Below are 19,865 nucleotides of genomic sequence, written 5' to 3' on the forward strand. Positions count from 1 at the left end.
GTGAATTGGAACCCCGGAGCGAGTCACTTACCAGAAGTTTCCTGGAAGGGATGGCAGCAGGCCGCGTACAGTACACTCCAAATAAAATATTACTACGGTATGTAACACAGGAAAGCCGATTTCACTACACTACACATAACTAGAAAATTAACACTGCAGAGAGTATTAGATAATTTGATCTTCTTCACAACTATTCGATCCTCTTCCAATTCTTCCACTCCTCACAGAACATCGCTTCCTGACATATCACTCGAATCATCACTACCTCTGCTGCTGTCCACTCCATTACCTTCAATTAGGATATTATATACAGAGTATACATAAAAGAATGGTGCAACTGTGACTGGGGACTCATTTTTGGACATGTTGGAAAGCTGGTTGTTACTCCAACTGAATACCAATTATGACGATTACATTCTACAACTGGACGGAGCTCCCCCCATTTTCACAGGAAAGTACGAGTGCTTCTCAATCGTGTTTTTCCACAGCGCTGGATCGGATGAGTTTGATTACCGTGTGGACGTGTGTCGTGTGACCCAGGGTGCACACATTGAAGGACTGTAATTAACGCATTAGAAACTTGGACAGTTGCCGCCGCTGACGGTGTATGTTGTGCCCGTGTAAGGTGAGAAATAAATTCTTTATTAACTTTTGAAACCGCACCATTCTTTTGTGTATATCGTGTATATTAGTGACAAAGCGTGAATAGACGTGATCTAAATGAAAAGCATCACAAGGGGACACCTTAAGTGTTTAAACATCACCAAGATTTTAAAAACGTGACAAATCGTGACTACGCGTGACGTAATGTGACGGCGTGACGAGATGTGGCCACAAGTTCGGAAACGAGACAAAGATTTTCAAAACGTTACCTAATCTAACAAACTAACCTAACTAAACCTAACCTAAACTAACCTAACTTAACATACCCTAACCTAACCTGTCGTAACTTCATCTAACGTATTGCAAATTAGCAAAAATTAATCGAGCTTTACGTAACATAACGTAAGCGTGCCGTAGAGTGACTTAGTGACCACGCGTGCCCAAGCGTGTCATGGGATTTCAGATAGGCCCGAAAGTTCCCTGAGTCTAAGTCCCGGTCAGGATGGTTTCTGTAGCTCGGAAACTAAGGACGTTAGAATAACTTGTCCGACATTAAGGTTGTTTGTTTGCTTTAACGAGTAGATTGCAGGACAAGGAAAATAACTCTAAAATAAGTCCTGGTTTCGAATCTCGGTCGTGATGGTTTCTGTAGCTTGGTGATAAAACACGATAGAACAACGAGCCAAAAGAAAAACCGTTTCTTTTGTTGGGGAAGTTTAGGAGAAAACGTTGCAAGCCTGAAAATTCTTCTGGGTTCGAGTTTCGGCGAAATATTGGGGTTAGGAGTAAATTTTTCTTATGATACTTAATGATAACACAATATAACATAATCTGGCCTCTTAATAGCCTTCAGTGTATGAAGATCGGTAAGAAATATAAGTATCTGTCACAGTAACACCGTGGGCTTTGTGCTGGTAGCTGTATTTCACTACTGAATACTGGAAAAGCTCGTGTAAATTTCTACATTAACGTGGAAGACGACTGTGCTAAAGTGATAGATACTCTTGCGCTCGTAGGTCTTGAGGCTTAAGTTTTAGTGGTTATGGGCCTTTAGATTTGTTAATATGAGGCTTGAGTAAATAATGACACTTCAGGATCTAACCCTGAAGGTAACGGCATTGTTGTTCTGGGTTGTGGTGCCATGTGGCTGAAGATAGATGGAGACGGTGTATTTCTCCGAAGCAATGATACGTACCTACGAATCCTCACGGCGTCAAAGCCCAGAACAACAATGTCACGAGCAGATATGTTGGTAAGAACTTAAGCAAGGAAGGGCGGAAATTACGTAATTAATAAAGGGTAATTAATAAAGGACGAAAGTGAAGGGTTAAATAAATTATCAGTACTTATCTGGTCCAAAAGTTTGTCCAGCCATCCACAAACTAACCTACATATTTATTCAATTTTCACATTTAAGTACATGTACGCTATATTAATATATATAATAGTATTATCGAATACATATATCGATTGTAACACGATGAAGATGTAATAGTATTTAAGTACAATAGGCCTGAAAATCAGATTTTCTTCTTTGTTTTATTTAACTTGGAAAACTATATGGCAGATACTGAATCATACCTTTGAGAATTTCACAACAGAAATGGGCACAGGAGCACTCGACATAAGGGCTGGCGAATACCGCATGTGGTATGAGGAAATGTTTCAACAAAATTAAACTACTGAGCTTAGTTATAACTGTACGTAGTATAGTTTTTACTCATAGCACAACTTGTATTATTCGTCATGTTTCGGATACATCATCTTAGCCAGGTCATACTTCAAATTCGTTTGGTTTACTTATTGCGTTAGTTTGATCTCATATAGTACGTTTTAATTGTTAATATAAGTATTCGATTTTTAATACTTGCATTAACCAATTTATTTCTATGGTATCAAGTATTGTTTTATAGTGACAATTCTTTGTGCACTGTTTTATGGGGTTCAGTGCATTATTTTCAGTCCAGACCATCTGGTGGTAAGATTGCACGGAATAAATACACATAAGGCTAATGAATGAAACTGATATAAGTGATTTTATGAGGTTCTTACAATGAAGTTGATCATAGTGGTCTTCTGAGTTGTGACGTTGATCATGTAGATTTAATAGGTGGGTAGTATCGTTTCGGAGGAATGTATTGTCTCCATTTTTGGCCCTTGAGATGGTTCTTCCGACACGCTGTTACCGGTCTACATTTCTTACTCACGCGTCACAACCCAGAAGACCACTATCAACAAGGGCGAAGTGTCTCACAGCATTTTAAATTTGATTTAATTTTATGCTCCAGAGGTATGTGTAATGGCTTCTGGTACTCAGAATACACCGTTAACGAGAAATTATCACAAAAATTGTTCAAAATTCCATCTAGAAAATCCTGGAAATAAATTGAACCAAAAGTTACAAACGGATTTTAAATCAAGCAATTTCATTTTTCACAGTCAACTCTCTGATATCACATTATGAGCTATCTGGATTTATCCATAAAATACTTATCGTTCTCCATCTGGCTTACATCACGATACAATTAATAAGGAGGAGAAATAGATGGTAAGAGATAACAATACACCAGCAAGACTTTATTCTGTAACTCACTAACTGCTTTGGAATCTGCTGTCGATTTTTTGGATAAACACAGTCTTATGCTAAGCATCTGAGGGGGAGAGACGCAGATTTCGCAGTATTTCTATCGAGTTTGAGCTGTTTTTGCATGTGTTATTTGCATGAAATGTATTATGATGCAGAAACTATTCAACACACTTCTGTGAAATTTTATATTAAAAATATAAATTAAATTTTGTCGGGAGAACTCCATATTGGTCTGTGTAGGTCTAGTATAAACTCGACTTCGAGCAGGAATAAATAAATAAATCAACCTATTTAAATTTCAATAAAAATGTTAAATCTCACGTAGTAAAAACTGGTACATGAATTTAATACCTTATTAAGATCTAAAACGTTTAAGTTGCATTTTCTTTATTATTTAATAAATATTTAATTAAATATGGGCAATATTAATAAGCATGTCTGGAGTGTGTAATTTTCATTCCGTTTATTAGTTTCTCAGTAATAAATATGTATCGGCAATAAATGAATATTCGGCACAAATAGCACGTTACCTCTGATAATAATTACCTGTATGCGTGTAATACACACTCACCCGGATCTAATCCTGTGTAGTATCCAAAATTACTTACCAAATATATTTTGTTACATTACATTTCGCCGGCCGCAGTAGCCACGCGGTCTGAGGCATGGACCTCGTGCGCCTGACTGCTGCGACCGTGGGTTCGAGTCCCACTCAAGGCATGGATGTTTATCCGCGTCTTTCTGTGTTTGTATAGGTAGAGGCCTTATGTCGGGCTGATCACTCATCCAAGGAGTCCTACCATTGTCCAAAACAGATCAATAAAATGAATAAATAAACCTCGACACCTACTGATAAAAGAGGATGAGAGAAAGGGACATTACATTTCTTATAAGTAATTGACTCGTAGTTGATTTGTTCAATACCGACTTTCGTAATAATCATGTTACATTCTTAGTTAAACTTTGGTTTCCATTGTTGTGTTACAGCGCAGAATTTCAAATGTTTTATGAGTACGAATAGCATAAAATGTGAACAACACATTGTACAGCTAATTTTACCAAACAACTGTGGAAGAATTCTGCTGTGATTTCATCAATATTTTAAGACAAAAGATGCATATTGTACCGTGGACAATAGTTACGTATAAACCTTAAAATCGTGTATAAAATAATACAGCGGATAGGATAATCAAAATAACGTTTTATTTATCCTACATCGCAGGTGAATTTTGTTCGTGTTTCGATGTTTCTTTTGGGATTATATTGTGGCTAGAAGGAACTCTTATACTCATTTATAAGCTATGAACTCCCTACAATTGTTAGAATAAGGACATTAAAAATCTACAAAATTAAATATATTACTGGAAATTTATGAGCGCTAATTCTCTTAACCACTGAAATGCTTTATTGTTCTTCATGTCTGGTTTACTTCTTTCTCTAATGGATGCCTGCTTCTTAATTCTGCATAACTTTTAATCTGGTTTATCAGAGATTCAGTTTGTAAAATATTTCACTTTGACCCATTAATTTAAATTTAGCTGCACCAAAGTTTTCAACCAATTTTACACCCATTATTTTACATGACTGTATGAATGTCTTTGGATTTACATTAGTATAAATGTATGACTTTCAAATTGTGACATGCGTCTGAATCTCAATTGGAGATTTTCTGTTCGAATTGTCTTTATTACAGACTGAGAGATGGACATAGGTCAGAGAATAGTGCGAGATTTTAGCGGATACTTCGTCATCTCACAGGAAGCAGATCAGGAAGATAAAGCATTTTCTCAAAGATGATAAATTTGAAGTGCAATTTTTAAAGTTATATTTATTACTTAAATATTTTTATAGAAATTTTTCATTCAAAAGAAGTTCCCACTTTCGTTTTAAGCCCTAGTGTCGATTAAGTAGTAATAGCAGTAGTAGTAGCGACATGATTCTTTTCGTGAATAAGAGGAATGACATTTAAAACCTATGACCCAACGTGCTAGACGCAACTGACATGCCCTGTTAATCAACACTCCACTATGGACTATATTGACATAAATACTGAAAAACCAGAACGAGTCCACGCACTATAATATACTGTACATCGAAAACCCAATTTAGGTTTTTTCTCCAAATATAACCATTATATACACTTATAAATGAATTGCACGCACATACACGCGACATTCTCCCTCAGAACTGTAAAATAAAATATAATTAACATTAAAAATATCCTGTACTTATTTATATGCCCTATACATACTTCAGTTTAGTTCTTAAACCAACGGCATCACTACAAATCTAAGTCAGAGCCGGAAAACGAAGTACGATGTTTGTCTTGATAGCTAGTCTACTGGAAAAAATAGAAATTGTATTAAACTAGAAAAGTTGTTGTGTTAAAACAACTTCGGAAGTATTATAATACCCGATAAAGTGCATATGTTGCTAGGATTATAATTTATGTTTGAGGAATTAATTTGTAGGTCTCAGAGATTAATTTCTCGATCAAAAACACAGATGTGAGCAATAGAAATCACTGTAATATCAGAGTTTAAGAGAAAAATTAAACATAGTTCTGTATAACAAATATTTATTTTTACATACATATAAATTATGTTTATTTTTAAAATTTATTCTGACACGGTGTTCCTGTGATCCGATATAATTAATAAATCCGAATGTCTCATATGTGGAAATTAGCGCTGTGTTTACAGGTTATGATTTATGGCCATGAAGTACTGGTAGTTAGCGTATGATATTCTTCGAGAGAGTTTATGCATTACCCTATTGACCACACCATTTAAATATGACTACTCGTTTGCTTGTAATCACATAGGCTTATATCTTAACGTATTTTAACTAAGAATTCACGTTCGTATGGTATTTGTATCAGTAAATTAAAGTCACATTTCTCAAAAGCCACCATATTTTTTATCTAGCAGATGTACCTATATAAAATAAGAAAAAAATAGTCTGGTGTTCAGTTGCTGTTTGTTACAGTCACAAATGGATCTATTGCCCCACACTAGTACCTCAGAAAGTCCATTTAATAATCATTCAGTTCCTTTCGATAAATTCTACGAAGTAATCGGATAATACATGGCGAAATAAGTGATCTCAAAAATGTTACTATTGGAGCTGGTTACTCATCTATTTTAAGGCATTGACGGAATTATCGACAAGAAATTTTAACGTAGGTAACAGAAAGAGTGCTTAGTCAGACGGAGAATAAAGGCAGACAGGAAGAAAAGTGAGAAGCAAAGTGATAGTCTTAAAAATTTCTGAGTAGAAAAGCTGTAGGGTGGAGAAAAGGGTCAAAAAGTGGAAATCGTTTAATTTGTTTATGAATTTGGCATAATTTGTATTGGTTTATTTCAAAATTTCGACTGCAAACTTTTAAATACACCTACTGCGTACTTTTTGCCGTCTGTTAGGGACGAATGCCACTTTTCACTATGCACATGCATGTATGGACAGCTATGCTACTGGTGTAATGACATGAACATCATTATTTTTAATGCAGGAATTTAAAAATTTCGTTTTTGTGAAAGCAAGCGTTGTGTGGACCTGAGCGCAACACTTGGTGTTTGTGATCTTTGCAAAGGGCACAAATGTTAAGTAGGCCCAACTTTCGTCTCTTTGTGCTTAGAGTGTTTTGAATATGAATGGACTTTACTGATTATTTTCGGGTAACTATCTTAAGGAAGCATTTCTATATTTTTAAAAAATGTGTAGAAAGATCACCGTATTTGATTTAAAAACGTCATTGCGTCTTCTAGCCTATCAGTAAAAGGCATAATGTTGGCCAAGATGTGATTATTTATATCTAGATATATTTGTGTCACAGTATTAATTCTCGTGTAAAACACAGAACTATGGCGCTTTGCAGGTCATGTGAAACACAGAGGCGAAAGAAAATTAACATCGTGACTTTCTCCGGATCGAACATGTTGAGCACTGCCCTAATTAGCAATTTGCTGTGCGCGTCAGACGAACGAAGGCCACCACGACTTTACGTTCATTAGTAAAGGCGAATTGGTATTATCAGACTCGATGCCAATTTAAGGCGGGATTCAAACTGAGTATTCGATATGTTGTCCTCTCGTCATTGTCGTTTCGATGGACCACGTGAATCATTATTTTATTATTATAGGCAATTATTAATTTTTAATCATACCTTTTTAAATTTGTAGAAGTAAATGTTTTTTTCCCACGGTTCGTGTTTTCCTTGTTCTGTAAATTGACATGCCATCTTGTTCCGGAGATCTTTGCCCATGAAAGAGGGGCTGTTCCATTTTTGTGATGTCTTGAACCACATATATGCCCCTCTTTGGGGGATTAATTGCAATAAAAAGCTCCCGGGAATTTTATTCAGGAAACATCTCTTCAGTAGCTTTTCTTACAAGTTATCCACATACTTCACAGAAACTAAATACTATTGCTATGGTCTTATGCCCTTTCATTATAACAAGAGACCACAACTCTAATTTTCATGTCGACTAATTTCGATGTACCAGCCAAGCAGTAGTGACTATTTTAGGTTATTCTTTCTTCAGTCACCAAAACGCGTCCTATCTAGCCGAAAGCAATGCGCTCTGTTAGAAGTCAGTTTGTTAACACCTGCTATAATCTTACTCATGCTTTTGTCTTCCAGAATTCTTTCGTATGACACTGAAGATAAGGCCCCTCCTTTGCACATAAATATTTTCTTGAGAAGATGGCGATTTATATTTGAAGCGTAACATAGTTATGGTAGAAAGATCCACGGCTATGTTGCTATACCGAATGTGTCGTGTGAAACAGGCTCTATGTGTAATTATTTTAACTGAGGAACGACTGAATTATTTAGGGTGCAAGTGTGTTTTTTTTATACATCAGAACTCACTCTGTTATTTAGTGTTACAGAGACAGCAGTGGGCGCGTTTTAAAGACAGGAGTTCGTAAACTTCAATCTCCCTGGAATCCTAAACAAAATCTAATCGCGGCCCTGAAGTCATTATAAATTCCAATGTTCTTTCTGCAAACACTTTCAGTGTATAAACTAATATCCAACATAGTGCATGACCATTTAAGCAGATTTCACTCGTATGTTTAGTGTGACATGATACAAAATTGGAATATGTAGCAATGGAGAAGTGTTTTAAACCTATGGCGCGCAATACTTTTATTAATTTTAGTTACAATATACGGAGAACTGTAATAATTTTCTACACAAAACAAATGTTGATTCTGAAATTTAAGAGAGCCCCAACTGATAAAATACAATATGTTTGAGTTCCTTGTCTCATATAAGTAAATTTATTGCACCGTGTAGCTTTAAACTCCGATTTGTGTTGGAGATATTTGATCGCTGCATTTATTTATTATCGAACTGAGAGTGGGTATTTAATGACATTTTTAGAATGTGTAGGTACAAAAATACGTTAAGACGACTATTTTAAAGTGTACGTAGCTCGCCTCAGTCTTCCCCAGTTCGCTGTCAGAACATGGACGATGATGTATCTGACGAAGTAAGAATCACATCTCCTTGATGCTGACGACCCGTTAGACTGTTGGCATTGGCGTCGCAGTGAGGCGCCGTCGAAGCAGTCGTCACGCTGTTAACCGCGGACGTCGTTCCGTTCCTACCCCTATTCACCAGCATCACAGCGTCTGCACTAAGACTAAGAATTTTTGCACTATGTTCCTGTGCTTTGGCGCGCAGACACGCGATGCTGTTGTTACGAAACTCCTCCGGATCTGTCGCGTGTGCAAGCTGGAGGGCAGACGACTGCTGATTCTGATGGTCGATTTGATGTTGAAGCTCCTGTAGTCGAAGTTGATGTTGATGGATTTCTTTGTTGTTATTCTCTGCGGCGCTCTGGTTCAACTGTGGCTGTTGCTGCTGTTGTGACGAAGAGTTGTTTGTGCTGTTGTCACTCTTGTCTGTTGTCATGGAAGAAGTTTCGTGTTGGTCCTCCTTATCTGAGCCACAGCCGTCGTCTTTCAGTTGTTCAGCGGCTTCTATCGATTTTCGGTGCATTCCTATACAAAGTAGATAAGATTATAAATTAAAAGAAGATAATAGGAAGTTTTAATAATTCCTTTTTTATACCTATATCTCCTTTCCATGTGGTAACTGCGAAATCATTATTGAACTAAACCTACGGAGCAGAGTTCTTAAGAAACTGACAGTCACGCAGCTGGTCAATATTTTACTCACATTCTACGAAACCCGAGAGAACCCGTTACATGAAGAGAAGAGATCACTTATGAGGCCTAGACGTAGACGGGGTATAATGAAATACTATTAAAATTTTCTGTCTTAAAAATAAGATGTGGAGTGGATTTATCTGACTCAGAACAGATAAATCTTGTGAATACGGTAATAAGCTTTAGTGTTTCATAAGAGGCGGGAAATGTTCTGACCGGTTGAGCAAATAGTAGATTTTCAGAAAGATCTTTATTGCTAGAAGTTTCTTTAGTTATCGTTTCTAGTTAAATCATGGAAATATCTAAAGTAAGAAAGTAACTTCAGAGTTTCTTAACAAATAGATATGAAGTAATAAGTAGTATTAGCAATGTAGACTGCATGAAAGAATATTCAAAACTCTTGGAGCTTTTAAAATTAAATGTTTTACAAAACAAAAAATTAAAGTTTCGTACTGAATCACTTGCAAATCTGTAAAAAAATGTCGGTGCAAGAATCATCGCTAAAGATTAAATTAGACTACGTGTCACGTGAAACTTGACCTGATTCTTAGGATATCGAGAGATGTCGTGAATGAGGAATAGGAAGACGTGTAGTTTATTTGAAGAAAGAGTGGAATTGTAATGTGATGAACAGCTTTGTAGCTTTAGCAAGAAAATCCAAGTAAAGTTCTGAGGCTACGAATATTTACACGTTTGTTACGCCAGCGAAAATTAATGCCCGTTTATGATCTGAATCCGCATGTTGTCACGAATATAACCAATCAATGCGCGTGTGACCAGTGCCTTTTATGCGTGGAAGGATTGTCAGCACGGTCTGTTAACCCTGATCGGTGTGTTTAGGCCTTTGAAACACAGTGGTAAATATATGTAATAATCTACTTTCATATTAAACAGGTTTGGATATATATGCATAGCGTAACAATTCTGGTGCATTCGCCAAAATTTGATCTTCAACTAGTAATCATGTATCTAACCAAGTAAGCCTGCGTATTACCCATCCAGGCACTTCGGCTTTCAAAAAGAAATGAGGCATTCAAATAACGTACCCGTTATTCTTGTCCGATTTTAATCATAATTGGAATTTATCGAAATTTTTTAGTTTAGCTGCCGAATATGAAATTTCATGAAAATACGCTCATCCGTTTTTGAGTTGTTTCATACGTAGAGACAAGTGGATAAGCGAAACAGTATCATTCGGTAAGCCTTAGTACGTTCCTGGGATAGAATTAAATTTATGTACATTTTACCAGCGTACGCGTCATATACGAAATAAGTGGGCTTCGTAGATCAAATGTCGTGTACAGAGATATTTCGCTCTTCACACACGAGGAGGCGTTTTCGGCCTATTTAAAGGGGCTGTGTTGAAATTCGTCTGGAAAAATTAAGAAAGAACACGAAACCTATTTATAGCCGATATCCCTGCCGAGATTCGAACCGGGTTCCTTTCAAATGCTGTTACAGAGTGGTTATCTGCTCGTATAGGACATGAGATATTTTTTGCACGCTACTTAGGTCTGTGTGTGTGTTTTAAACCAGTTATTTCTACAACCCATATTAAATGCCATTCAGGTACGCACAGATAAAAATGAGTGCCGCATATGCTTTGAAATCTGGGCGACGTAAAAATAAAAAAGTTTCAATTTATTACTATCGTTCTGTTGCCCCCTGAATCCTCCGTTACCATCTCAGCATCCACACATATTAGCATTAGATGGTGCTTCCCCTCCTCCCAGCATCCCAAACCACCCGTAACCATGCATCTAAAGGAGGCGTATTCTGGACCACAAATATGTCGTCGAGTTCTCGGGCGGGGAGAAAGTAAAAATGATGGTGCTATTAGTAATGGCTGCCTGTCTTCCTCTCCCTCGCTCCCACAATGCACTCTGTCTTTTCCCTTGTGCCGTTATCAGCGGTAGACCCAAACGTAGACTCAGCTAAACAAGGCCATATTACCATCCTTCTCTCAGTACAGCGCATGCGTGTGCACAGATATTCGCGAATGTATCTTTCCCATCACAATATGTATGCCAATAATCTCACCGAATGCAGCACACTCCTCGAAGAGGTAATAGTCGCTCGTGTTTTATGATACACGAATTTTCAAAATCGTGATCACAAAAGCTCGCCGTTGGACTCTGTCTTGAGCCAGATGGATCCAATCCTATCCTCACATACTTCTTCGTGTACGGTATATATTAATATAGTATTCTTGCATCTGCGCACAAGTTTCCCAAGCGGTATCTTCCCTTCAAATAAGCTCTAATATAATAATGAATTCTTGTATTAGGCCTATATATGTTATATTTTTCGTGCGTGCTACATACTTCTCCATCTGGTCATCCTAATAATATGTGGCGAAGAGAACAGTACAAATTACGAAGCTGTTTATCGTGAAAGTTAATTAATTTTCTCCAGTGTCCCGTTACTTTCTCCCTCGTGGGAACGAATATTCTCACCATTCTGGATTCTTGTCGTCCACTTCGTCAGCAGTATGCTTTTGTAAATGTTTCTTTGCATTTGACCAGCACCTGATATTTTCCTACTACTATGATCCCTAGGCCAAACACTTGTTTTAAATATTTTTCACCGTATTCTCACAGAAAACTTTATATGATAGACGAATCGTATATGGTTTCTCTTCTATGCTTTTATGTTTCACATCTTAGACGAACTGTATACGGTAAAATACTGTTTAGCATTTACGATAACATACATATAAGGCATTTCAGTAAGTATAAATTATTCTTGAAGAACAAAGTGAAATATTGGACCTAAGAGGTTGAGATGACTGGGGAAATGTGAATATTACGTCAGGAGACCCTACGTGTTTACATAGGTCATAGGTCATTGTTGTTGGTAAGGTAGCAAATCAAGGTAGGATACGTAGCTCGAATGTGGAGGACAAGAAATAATGTACAATTATGGCGAGGAAACGTCTTGGAAAGTGTTAGGTGATGCTCATCACCGCGTATCTCCATCTGTATTGACAGTACTAAACCATTGGTGCTGGTCTTCTGTGTAGTAGCGCTGTGTGGACCAGCGCTTCGAAGCCTTGAATATAGAGGCAATATTTTCTTCAGAAACGTTCGTATCTACATGCTAGTCCACACAGCGCTACAACCCAGAAGACCAACATCAACAACTTCACTGCCGTGAGAATGCCAAATATCATACTGCTAGGTTGTGAGGATGGGTGATGAATGGAGCATATACTGTACCGAAAAAAGCGAAATTGCTAATTTATTACGACAGTCTTATGAATACATATTCCTCCTGTTGACCAATGAGTTATTCTGTTATTGAGCACTTTGGCGCCGCATACTGATGGCTTCATGAGTTAAACGGTTGCCAAGCAACGAAACAGCGGCGTACATAGATCGCTTTTTCACCATAAAACCTATTATTGATCTCTAACAACCAGAGCAGATCCAGAGAGAAGTGGAGGGAGAAACGAAGAACATTGTTCCAAAGAATGTTATAGGCATACCTGTGTTAAATTCACATTCAAACCAAATAAACCGTTTGTGTGATGGTTTAAGATTGTGGAAATGCTTAGAAGTTTCGCTTATGTTTTGCTGTCGAGGGACACCAGTTTAAATACGAGTAAGGGCATATTTTGATACAGTCTCACAAATGAGGTCATTATCTCTGTAAAATACACCACGGAGTTCTGTGTAGACCTATTATAGGCAAGTGGAATCCTGAGGAAGAACACGCTACGTGATGCGTGAAGGAACAACGGTTAAAATAAATAACCCATCATGCAGCAGCCAATAAAATGGTGCAGGCAGTTTGAAAGTATTACGCCTAGAAAGAGTTACAACTAAGACTTATTCTAAATCTTTGTGAATTATTGATTTTAAATGTAGAATATTTTTATTGCATAACCTAACTCCGTTACCTGGAAACAAAATATTATGATTCCGTAGGCCGTTGTCTTTTGTGAAGTCTACACAACGTCAAATTTAAGTAAAACGATGGTTTTTATTTTTGTCTCAATGCCAAATTTGTTTAATTTATGAGCCATCTTATAAATAAATTGCATGGTCCAGAGACCTACTACAGAGTCATTCTTAGGAAAGTAATAGCAGTTCAGATGGTCAAGAAATTCCCGTCATTTATGGTCTAGCGGTTAGAACGCTGGCCTTGTAATCCTGGTGTCTCGGGTTCGATTCCCGACGGTGCCCGAATTTATAACTTATGTTGGGCAAGGCCGTGGTCTAGGCAACACGGAGTTTTCCTCCGGGGGCTTCCCCGGTTTCTCCGTGGCATCCCAACAATTATTCACACACAGAAGAAGGCAATGGCAAACAACTTCTGGATCATCTGCCAAGAACGTATATGAACAGGTCCCAGTCCGAGAAAAGGATGGAAGGATACTGTTCATATGGACCTGTCGTCACACAGAACACTAAATAAAATAATAAAATGTTCGAAAGAGCCTGCCACCTGACCTTACTCAGATGCAGATAAATCCAGTCCATACGTATATATGTTATGAATTTAGCCCCCATCTTTCTTGACATGATTGGACTATAATATTTTATTATGATTGCAAAGTAGCCTATGAAGCTGCTCGTTCTATAATATTATTTTCCTTTGTGACATAAGCCTACTTTAAAAATGTACATTTACGTGTTATTTTAGGTAATAAAAACTCTAAACTTACTGCAATAGAAAAAATAAGTGGCTTTTAAAATTATTTATGGTGTGTTGATTAATTACGATTATTTCTTCACCAACAATCTGCGGACAGAATTCTTTTTTGGGCGTAAGAGTAAGCGAACCACACTAACTGTAGTCAGTCCACAGCACTGCTTTACATCAGGCACTGCACATACATAGAAAGATTCAGTCTATTAAAGTAAAGCTGTCCCACTATACGCCATGTAGGCGCTTGGGGGGAAAGATGGTATAGCTCCTACTCATTCTAGACCTCGGCACTAGATGGGGCTGAGTGGTCAGAATCACGCCCCGGCCGCGCTTTACCCCCGGGAAAGAACCTCGGCACCCATTGGAAAGGAGGCTGGGTGGGCCCCAGAACCGGCCTGGACGCAGGGACTAAGGGAAAAGTACTCTGCCTCCGTCGGGGATCGAACCCCGGTCGTCCAGTCCGTAGCCAGTCACTGTATTGACTGAGTCTATTAACTTCTGTTCAGAATGATCTACATAGGCCACATACAATTTTTCGGAGGCTTCTATAAAATAGGCGGACTTTTGTCTACTCGTTTTGCAATTGGCGTACACTTGCCTTCTTTTCAGATGCGTTCAATTGCGATTTATCATAACTTATCTGATTGGTCTTGAAGTCTGTTTATTGCTGGACTAAATTAAGTGTGTTTGGTGGGGGGCATTTAACATCGAAGTATTTATTCTTCATATCATTAGATTCATACAACCCCCAATTTAAATATTGCATGGTCTATGATAGTCTGTGTCACTTTAAATAAGTTAAATTACTTTAATAATTTCCTTTATTTAGGCCTATAATTTGGTTGCTATATTCAATCATCATGCACACGTCTCTATACTTAAATCTGCACGTATTATATACGGTTTGAGTCATTCATTAACCTGCAACTTATGTTGCCAATTCAGTTGGTATCTTTACACTTAACTATGTTCTCCAGCATCAGAACGTAAAACAAATGAACACCACTAATAATTGTAGGGTCTACGTTCTGTCGTAGGATCAAATTCATAGTTGCAGGGCGATTCACAATCGAGAGAGTAAACATTTATCTTGTCTTTATTCCATATGATGCATAATTTGATCCCAGGCCTACCAATCCATGAAGATGATAACCACTTTTGTAATATCCTCGCACTTACTCGTACGTGTAGATCACCCAAGAGGTTTTACCAATACAACTCTTTTGTTTTCCGTGTGCAGTATATGTTTCAGATTTTATTTATTCGCCCAATGAAGTACACACAGTGCCTTAAGCTCCGCGTGCTATGAAAGTTGTTTGCTAATACTCACTGCAAGAAACACAATCATGGTGTGGGTGTTTCCCTACCTAGGAGCCATGGCGCCACGCACTCGTTGCTTTCCTTGGCGCTCTTCAGGATGGTCTCCGGGAGTGGCAGAGAGTGGCGCACCATGGCACCATACAGTCCGTACTCTGCCATGATGGTGCTTCGTCCCCAGCACTTCTCGGTCTTCCGCCACTTTGCGCGTCGGTTTTGGAACCAGACCTACACACACAACGAAACAGTTCTGTAGCTGTGTTGAAGGGTCGCGCCACGAGGACGTAAATCTCTGTACGTCGTAGACTTCAGAACAGGATGGAGGCGGCGGTTTGTTTCACGTTCCGGCCCTCCTATACGCATTGTATTCTATTGCTTGTCTGGAAAATCATATATATAGCTATATATCGGATAGTTTCAGGGGATTCGGAAAACATGGCGCATTCATCCATATTTTAATCAGTTCTTATATTCATTCATTCATTCATTCATTTACTCACCCGTCCGTCCATCAATTCATCTGTTAATTCCATCTAGTCGAATGACAAACAAGAAGCGCATGCCCGGGATTTTAATTACGAAACGTACGGAGTGCCTGTACTGCCACAACCCACCCCACCCCACCCCACCCCCTCCCCTCTTGGTCATGCTGCTGGTCATAAACCCCGAGTCGTCAAGTCGCGTCTATGCACTGACTCATTCAGCGCCCCCGTCCGCAGGAACTTATATACCGCACTATAAAGGGAACTTCACATTATTAGTACTGGCCGAGCATTAAGCGACATAATTGACTTTCCATCTTCCCCTTACTTAATAAGGATGAGAGAAAGTGCTAATCTCTCGATGGGTTATAGCTGTAGTCTTCTCACGAAGCGATTGATTTGCAGTAAGCGGCTTTCACTGTTGTGTCATCTTAGTGGAAAATATTCGACATTTAGGGGAATCAGTTCCTCAGCTGGTGAGAGAACTCGACTTTTCTGGAATACAAAGTTTATTGCCTTGTTCACACGAGACCGCCACTGGACCCTATCCTGAGTCGGTTTAATGTAGTCCATATTTTTGCATCCTTTTTAATATTGTACTCGTATCTACGGGTAAAGTCCCTCAGAGTGGTATATTTCCTTCAGGTTTTCCGACTAAAATTGAGCAGCCTAAGCCGATTAATGTTTCACCCTTTTATGCTACATGTCCCGCCAATCACATTCTTTTTGAGTTGGTGACCCTGATAATATTTGGTGCATAGTGCGGATTAATTAGCGCGTTTCACACAACAGGGAAGGGTTTACACTAACTACGGATGAGGAAGTTCTGATTTCTTGAATACAGAACAGAATAAAATCTATTAACTATTATAAATACTCAAAATAGATGTTTTCTATAATGTTGAACCATGTAATGTGGTAGACACTGACCGACTGTGTACAGGGACTTACTGTCTGTATCGTCATTGTGACTCACCACTCTTCACCTTGTTGATGGAAGAAGTATGTAAACTATTGCGAAAAGTCTGGTTGCCGTAAGATTCTAGACTCTCTCCTATTTTAAATGTTAACCATTCCATCGAGTGTTACATGAATGTCCTTGTAATATCAAGAGGCTTAGGACTGGCTGGAAATGTTATTGGGATTGCAGTGGATGTACATGCTTAAGGAATGCAAATGCGTAGTGAAACGTATGTGGAAAGACGTAACGCTATTAACTTGTTATTGTGGCTGCAGTTCAACGTCGATATCTCAAGCACAAAGTCAAAATGTTAATGTTCTACAACTCTGACGCACAGTAAATCGTAATGATCGTTAAAAAATCCAAGTAAGCAACATGTCCCCACACAATAAGGAAGTGTTAACAAAACAAAGCATAATATACAAGGGGTTAGTTACACCCAATTCAAGCAGTCGACCGACGTCCTATTTTATTTCTATTCTTTGGAAAGCACGTGCCTTGAAAACAGGGGGGGTGCGGGAACTGACACTTTTTTATATAAACCGACGCTCTGTGTCTGCAGTAACAAGCTGATGCGTAATACTTTGTGCACTGTACCTCCCAATTATTTATCATCTCATAGTGTATGAATACAAGTGCCGTAATGATGCTAATGGTTACACGCGTTTGTTCGTGGAAGTGGGGCTCTCCTCTGACGTCGATTTATCGATACTGTTATCTGTTACAAAATGACATGTTTTGGTTCATTCCAATTCAATATGATCTTCTGCGTTAGATCTAGCAAGCGTTTGACCCGTTTCGAAATATTGTAGGCTTGCTATTGTTTTATATTGCATTACAAAACGTCGAAAAAGTTTCTTCGAAAGTGTGGTCAAAAGACGAGCGATTTCTGAAGAGTTTAACTTTATTGGTTCTGTACAGAAGCGTGTTTATAGGTAAAAATCGTCTCAAGATGGCAGATAATCATGCAGTTAATGAATATGAAACGGATACAGTATGACAAAGAATGTTTAAAATAATGAATATATTTTGCTAGAATTTGTTAAAAAAACGGTTTCTTAATAACCATAAACACAGTTAACCAAAGTGTGCACACAAAGTGCCCTTGAGACCTGAGGTTTCTGCTGTCATGAAGATGTCGATGATGGTTTGTGACACTGTGTGAACTTACAGGTGAGTATCAACGTTTCGAGGGAACATAATTACCTCCATCACAGCTCTAAAGATGGAGGCATTGTCTTCTTCCAAAACGCCTGCACTACCTGTAAGTTCAGAGGCTGTTGATAATGTTCAGAACACCGCAATAGACATAAAGAATGGATCATGTTGGTAGCTCGTCTTTTCCTCCGACTCGCCTTTCAGAAGACAGATAAACGACCAGTGAGTCACGGTGAAAGAGAAACGAGTTTGTTACAAATTTGTTTCCTGTCTGATATTTGGTTATCAACGAGCTAGAACAAAAGGAGTAAGTCTTAGGACTAACACCTTTATTCTAACAATTGAATTCAAACCAATACAATATTTGTTTTGATGGTATGACGAAGGTGAGTGTTATGAAAATGTAGGTGAAAATTGTGGAGAGCCAGCCACACCACCTTCAGCCAGAAAAACGGAAAATATATTTAACATATTTCAGTAAATTTCTAGTCGTAACTTTTATATCAAAGGGGTCTTAAAGTGTTCTAAAACCAACGTTTTCCAAAGTGGGAGCAACTTCCACCCAGGGAAACTTGAACTTTTGTTGGGACAATTAATAATAGCTTAATTATACATATAAATTACTAACAAAGCAGTTACTAAGTTTCAAACTTACGATTTTGTGGAAAAAGTTCTTTATAGATAGACCTCATCATAAAGGTTTATTATTATTTATTTTTCTAAATTGATAAATCACATTTTAAACATAGCAATAGATTTAACCGGGCTCTGACTTTCATAATCACATGAAGGGAGCCTCAGACTAAAAGATTTTGAAAACAGCTATTCTAAACCATTAGAGACACAACTTGGACATAGTTCGCTCTAGCTCCAGCGCATGAAACTACTCTCATACTTCATACTGACTCATTCGCGAATCTGCTTTTAATTTAACCAAATAAAATATTCTGATTTGACGGCTTGAACATATATCATATGCAGACAGAGCGCGTGTGACTCCGCGAAATGACCTCGGGGCGAAAGAATGTTGGCTGGGTGTCAGTCCGATGACGTGTGTCGCTAGCACCCGCAGTTCGCCAGCCGTCACGCATTCACACGGATTTTAACAGGCCCATGATACGATTAGAAAGAAGGGCTTGTAACTACTTGGCCAAATACACTCACCGGATTCATACTTATTAACGTATTCTTCCATTTTCTTTCATCACGTCTTTCTATTTTAGTCACTTCTTTTGTTTAACTCTTTTAACCACAAAGTTGAAGCTTATACACCAATAATTTAAAATGAATCGTTTGCATGAATTTCCTAGGTATGAAATATTATATTCACATTTTTCGCAGATTTGTTCACAACTTTGTAAACATTCGAGAGTAGTAGACAGTTTAGCTTGGCGTAGGGAACTTGCAAATGTAAAACAGACTACACAAGAGGAAAGTCACTTACTTTGATCGGGATAGAAGAGAGGCAAATATTGTGCCTTGAACCCAGTTTTAACGTGTCATCCACACAGTTCAGGGGAAACGTTGACACTAAACGCCTTTGTTAACAAATGACATAAAAATGTGGAGGGGAAAAAAGACCAAAAGGAAACATTTTCAAGTTGGTTATAGGCCTGTGAATTTCGTTCCTTGACAGAACAAACTTTCCTAGCGGCTGAAAATAATGATGGCATTGCAGCCAGTTTTGTTGAAACGTATCTGATACGTAGCTGCTTGTTATTCATTGCGGGTGCACATAATGATCCATTTAGGCGGCTCCCTGCTGAGCAAGGTATGCGCACCCCTTACAGCTCGCCATTGTACAAGGCACGTGTACCGCCGGCTCAACTTTGCGGTCTACTCAGTAATTGACCAGCGCTGTCCTCAGAGGATTACGCTCCGTGTCAAGGGTCTTTCTCATTATCGGATAGTTAATTTTTTGGTT

The 19,865-nt window shown here is 38.3% G+C and overlaps 1 protein-coding gene and 1 long non-coding RNA gene across 2 annotated transcripts in view; one reads left to right on the forward strand and one right to left on the reverse strand.

Moving 5' to 3' along the window:
- Positions 1-19,865, forward strand: part of LOC110833822 (uncharacterized) — a 193,788-nt gene that overhangs the window by 7,035 nt on the left and 166,888 nt on the right. The window lies entirely within an intron of this gene.
- The window catches only part of LOC110833720 (uncharacterized), a 120,523-nt gene continuing 102,607 nt past the window's right edge, over positions 1,950-19,865 (reverse strand). The window contains exons 5-6 of the mRNA XM_022072172.2: positions 15,391-15,568; positions 1,950-9,202 (exon numbers count right to left, since the gene is read on the reverse strand). Coding sequence (XP_021927864.2) covers positions 8,658-9,202; positions 15,391-15,568 — 723 coding nt within the window. The 3' untranslated portion in view covers positions 1,950-8,657. The remainder of the gene's footprint in view (positions 9,203-15,390; positions 15,569-19,865) is intronic.

Source organism: Zootermopsis nevadensis, unplaced genomic scaffold (genome assembly GCF_977971745.1).
Source record: "Zootermopsis nevadensis isolate Lab colony 2312 unplaced genomic scaffold, Znev_1.0 Znev_ptg000011l, whole genome shotgun sequence".
Taxonomy (NCBI): Eukaryota; Metazoa; Arthropoda; class Insecta; order Blattodea; family Termopsidae; genus Zootermopsis; species Zootermopsis nevadensis.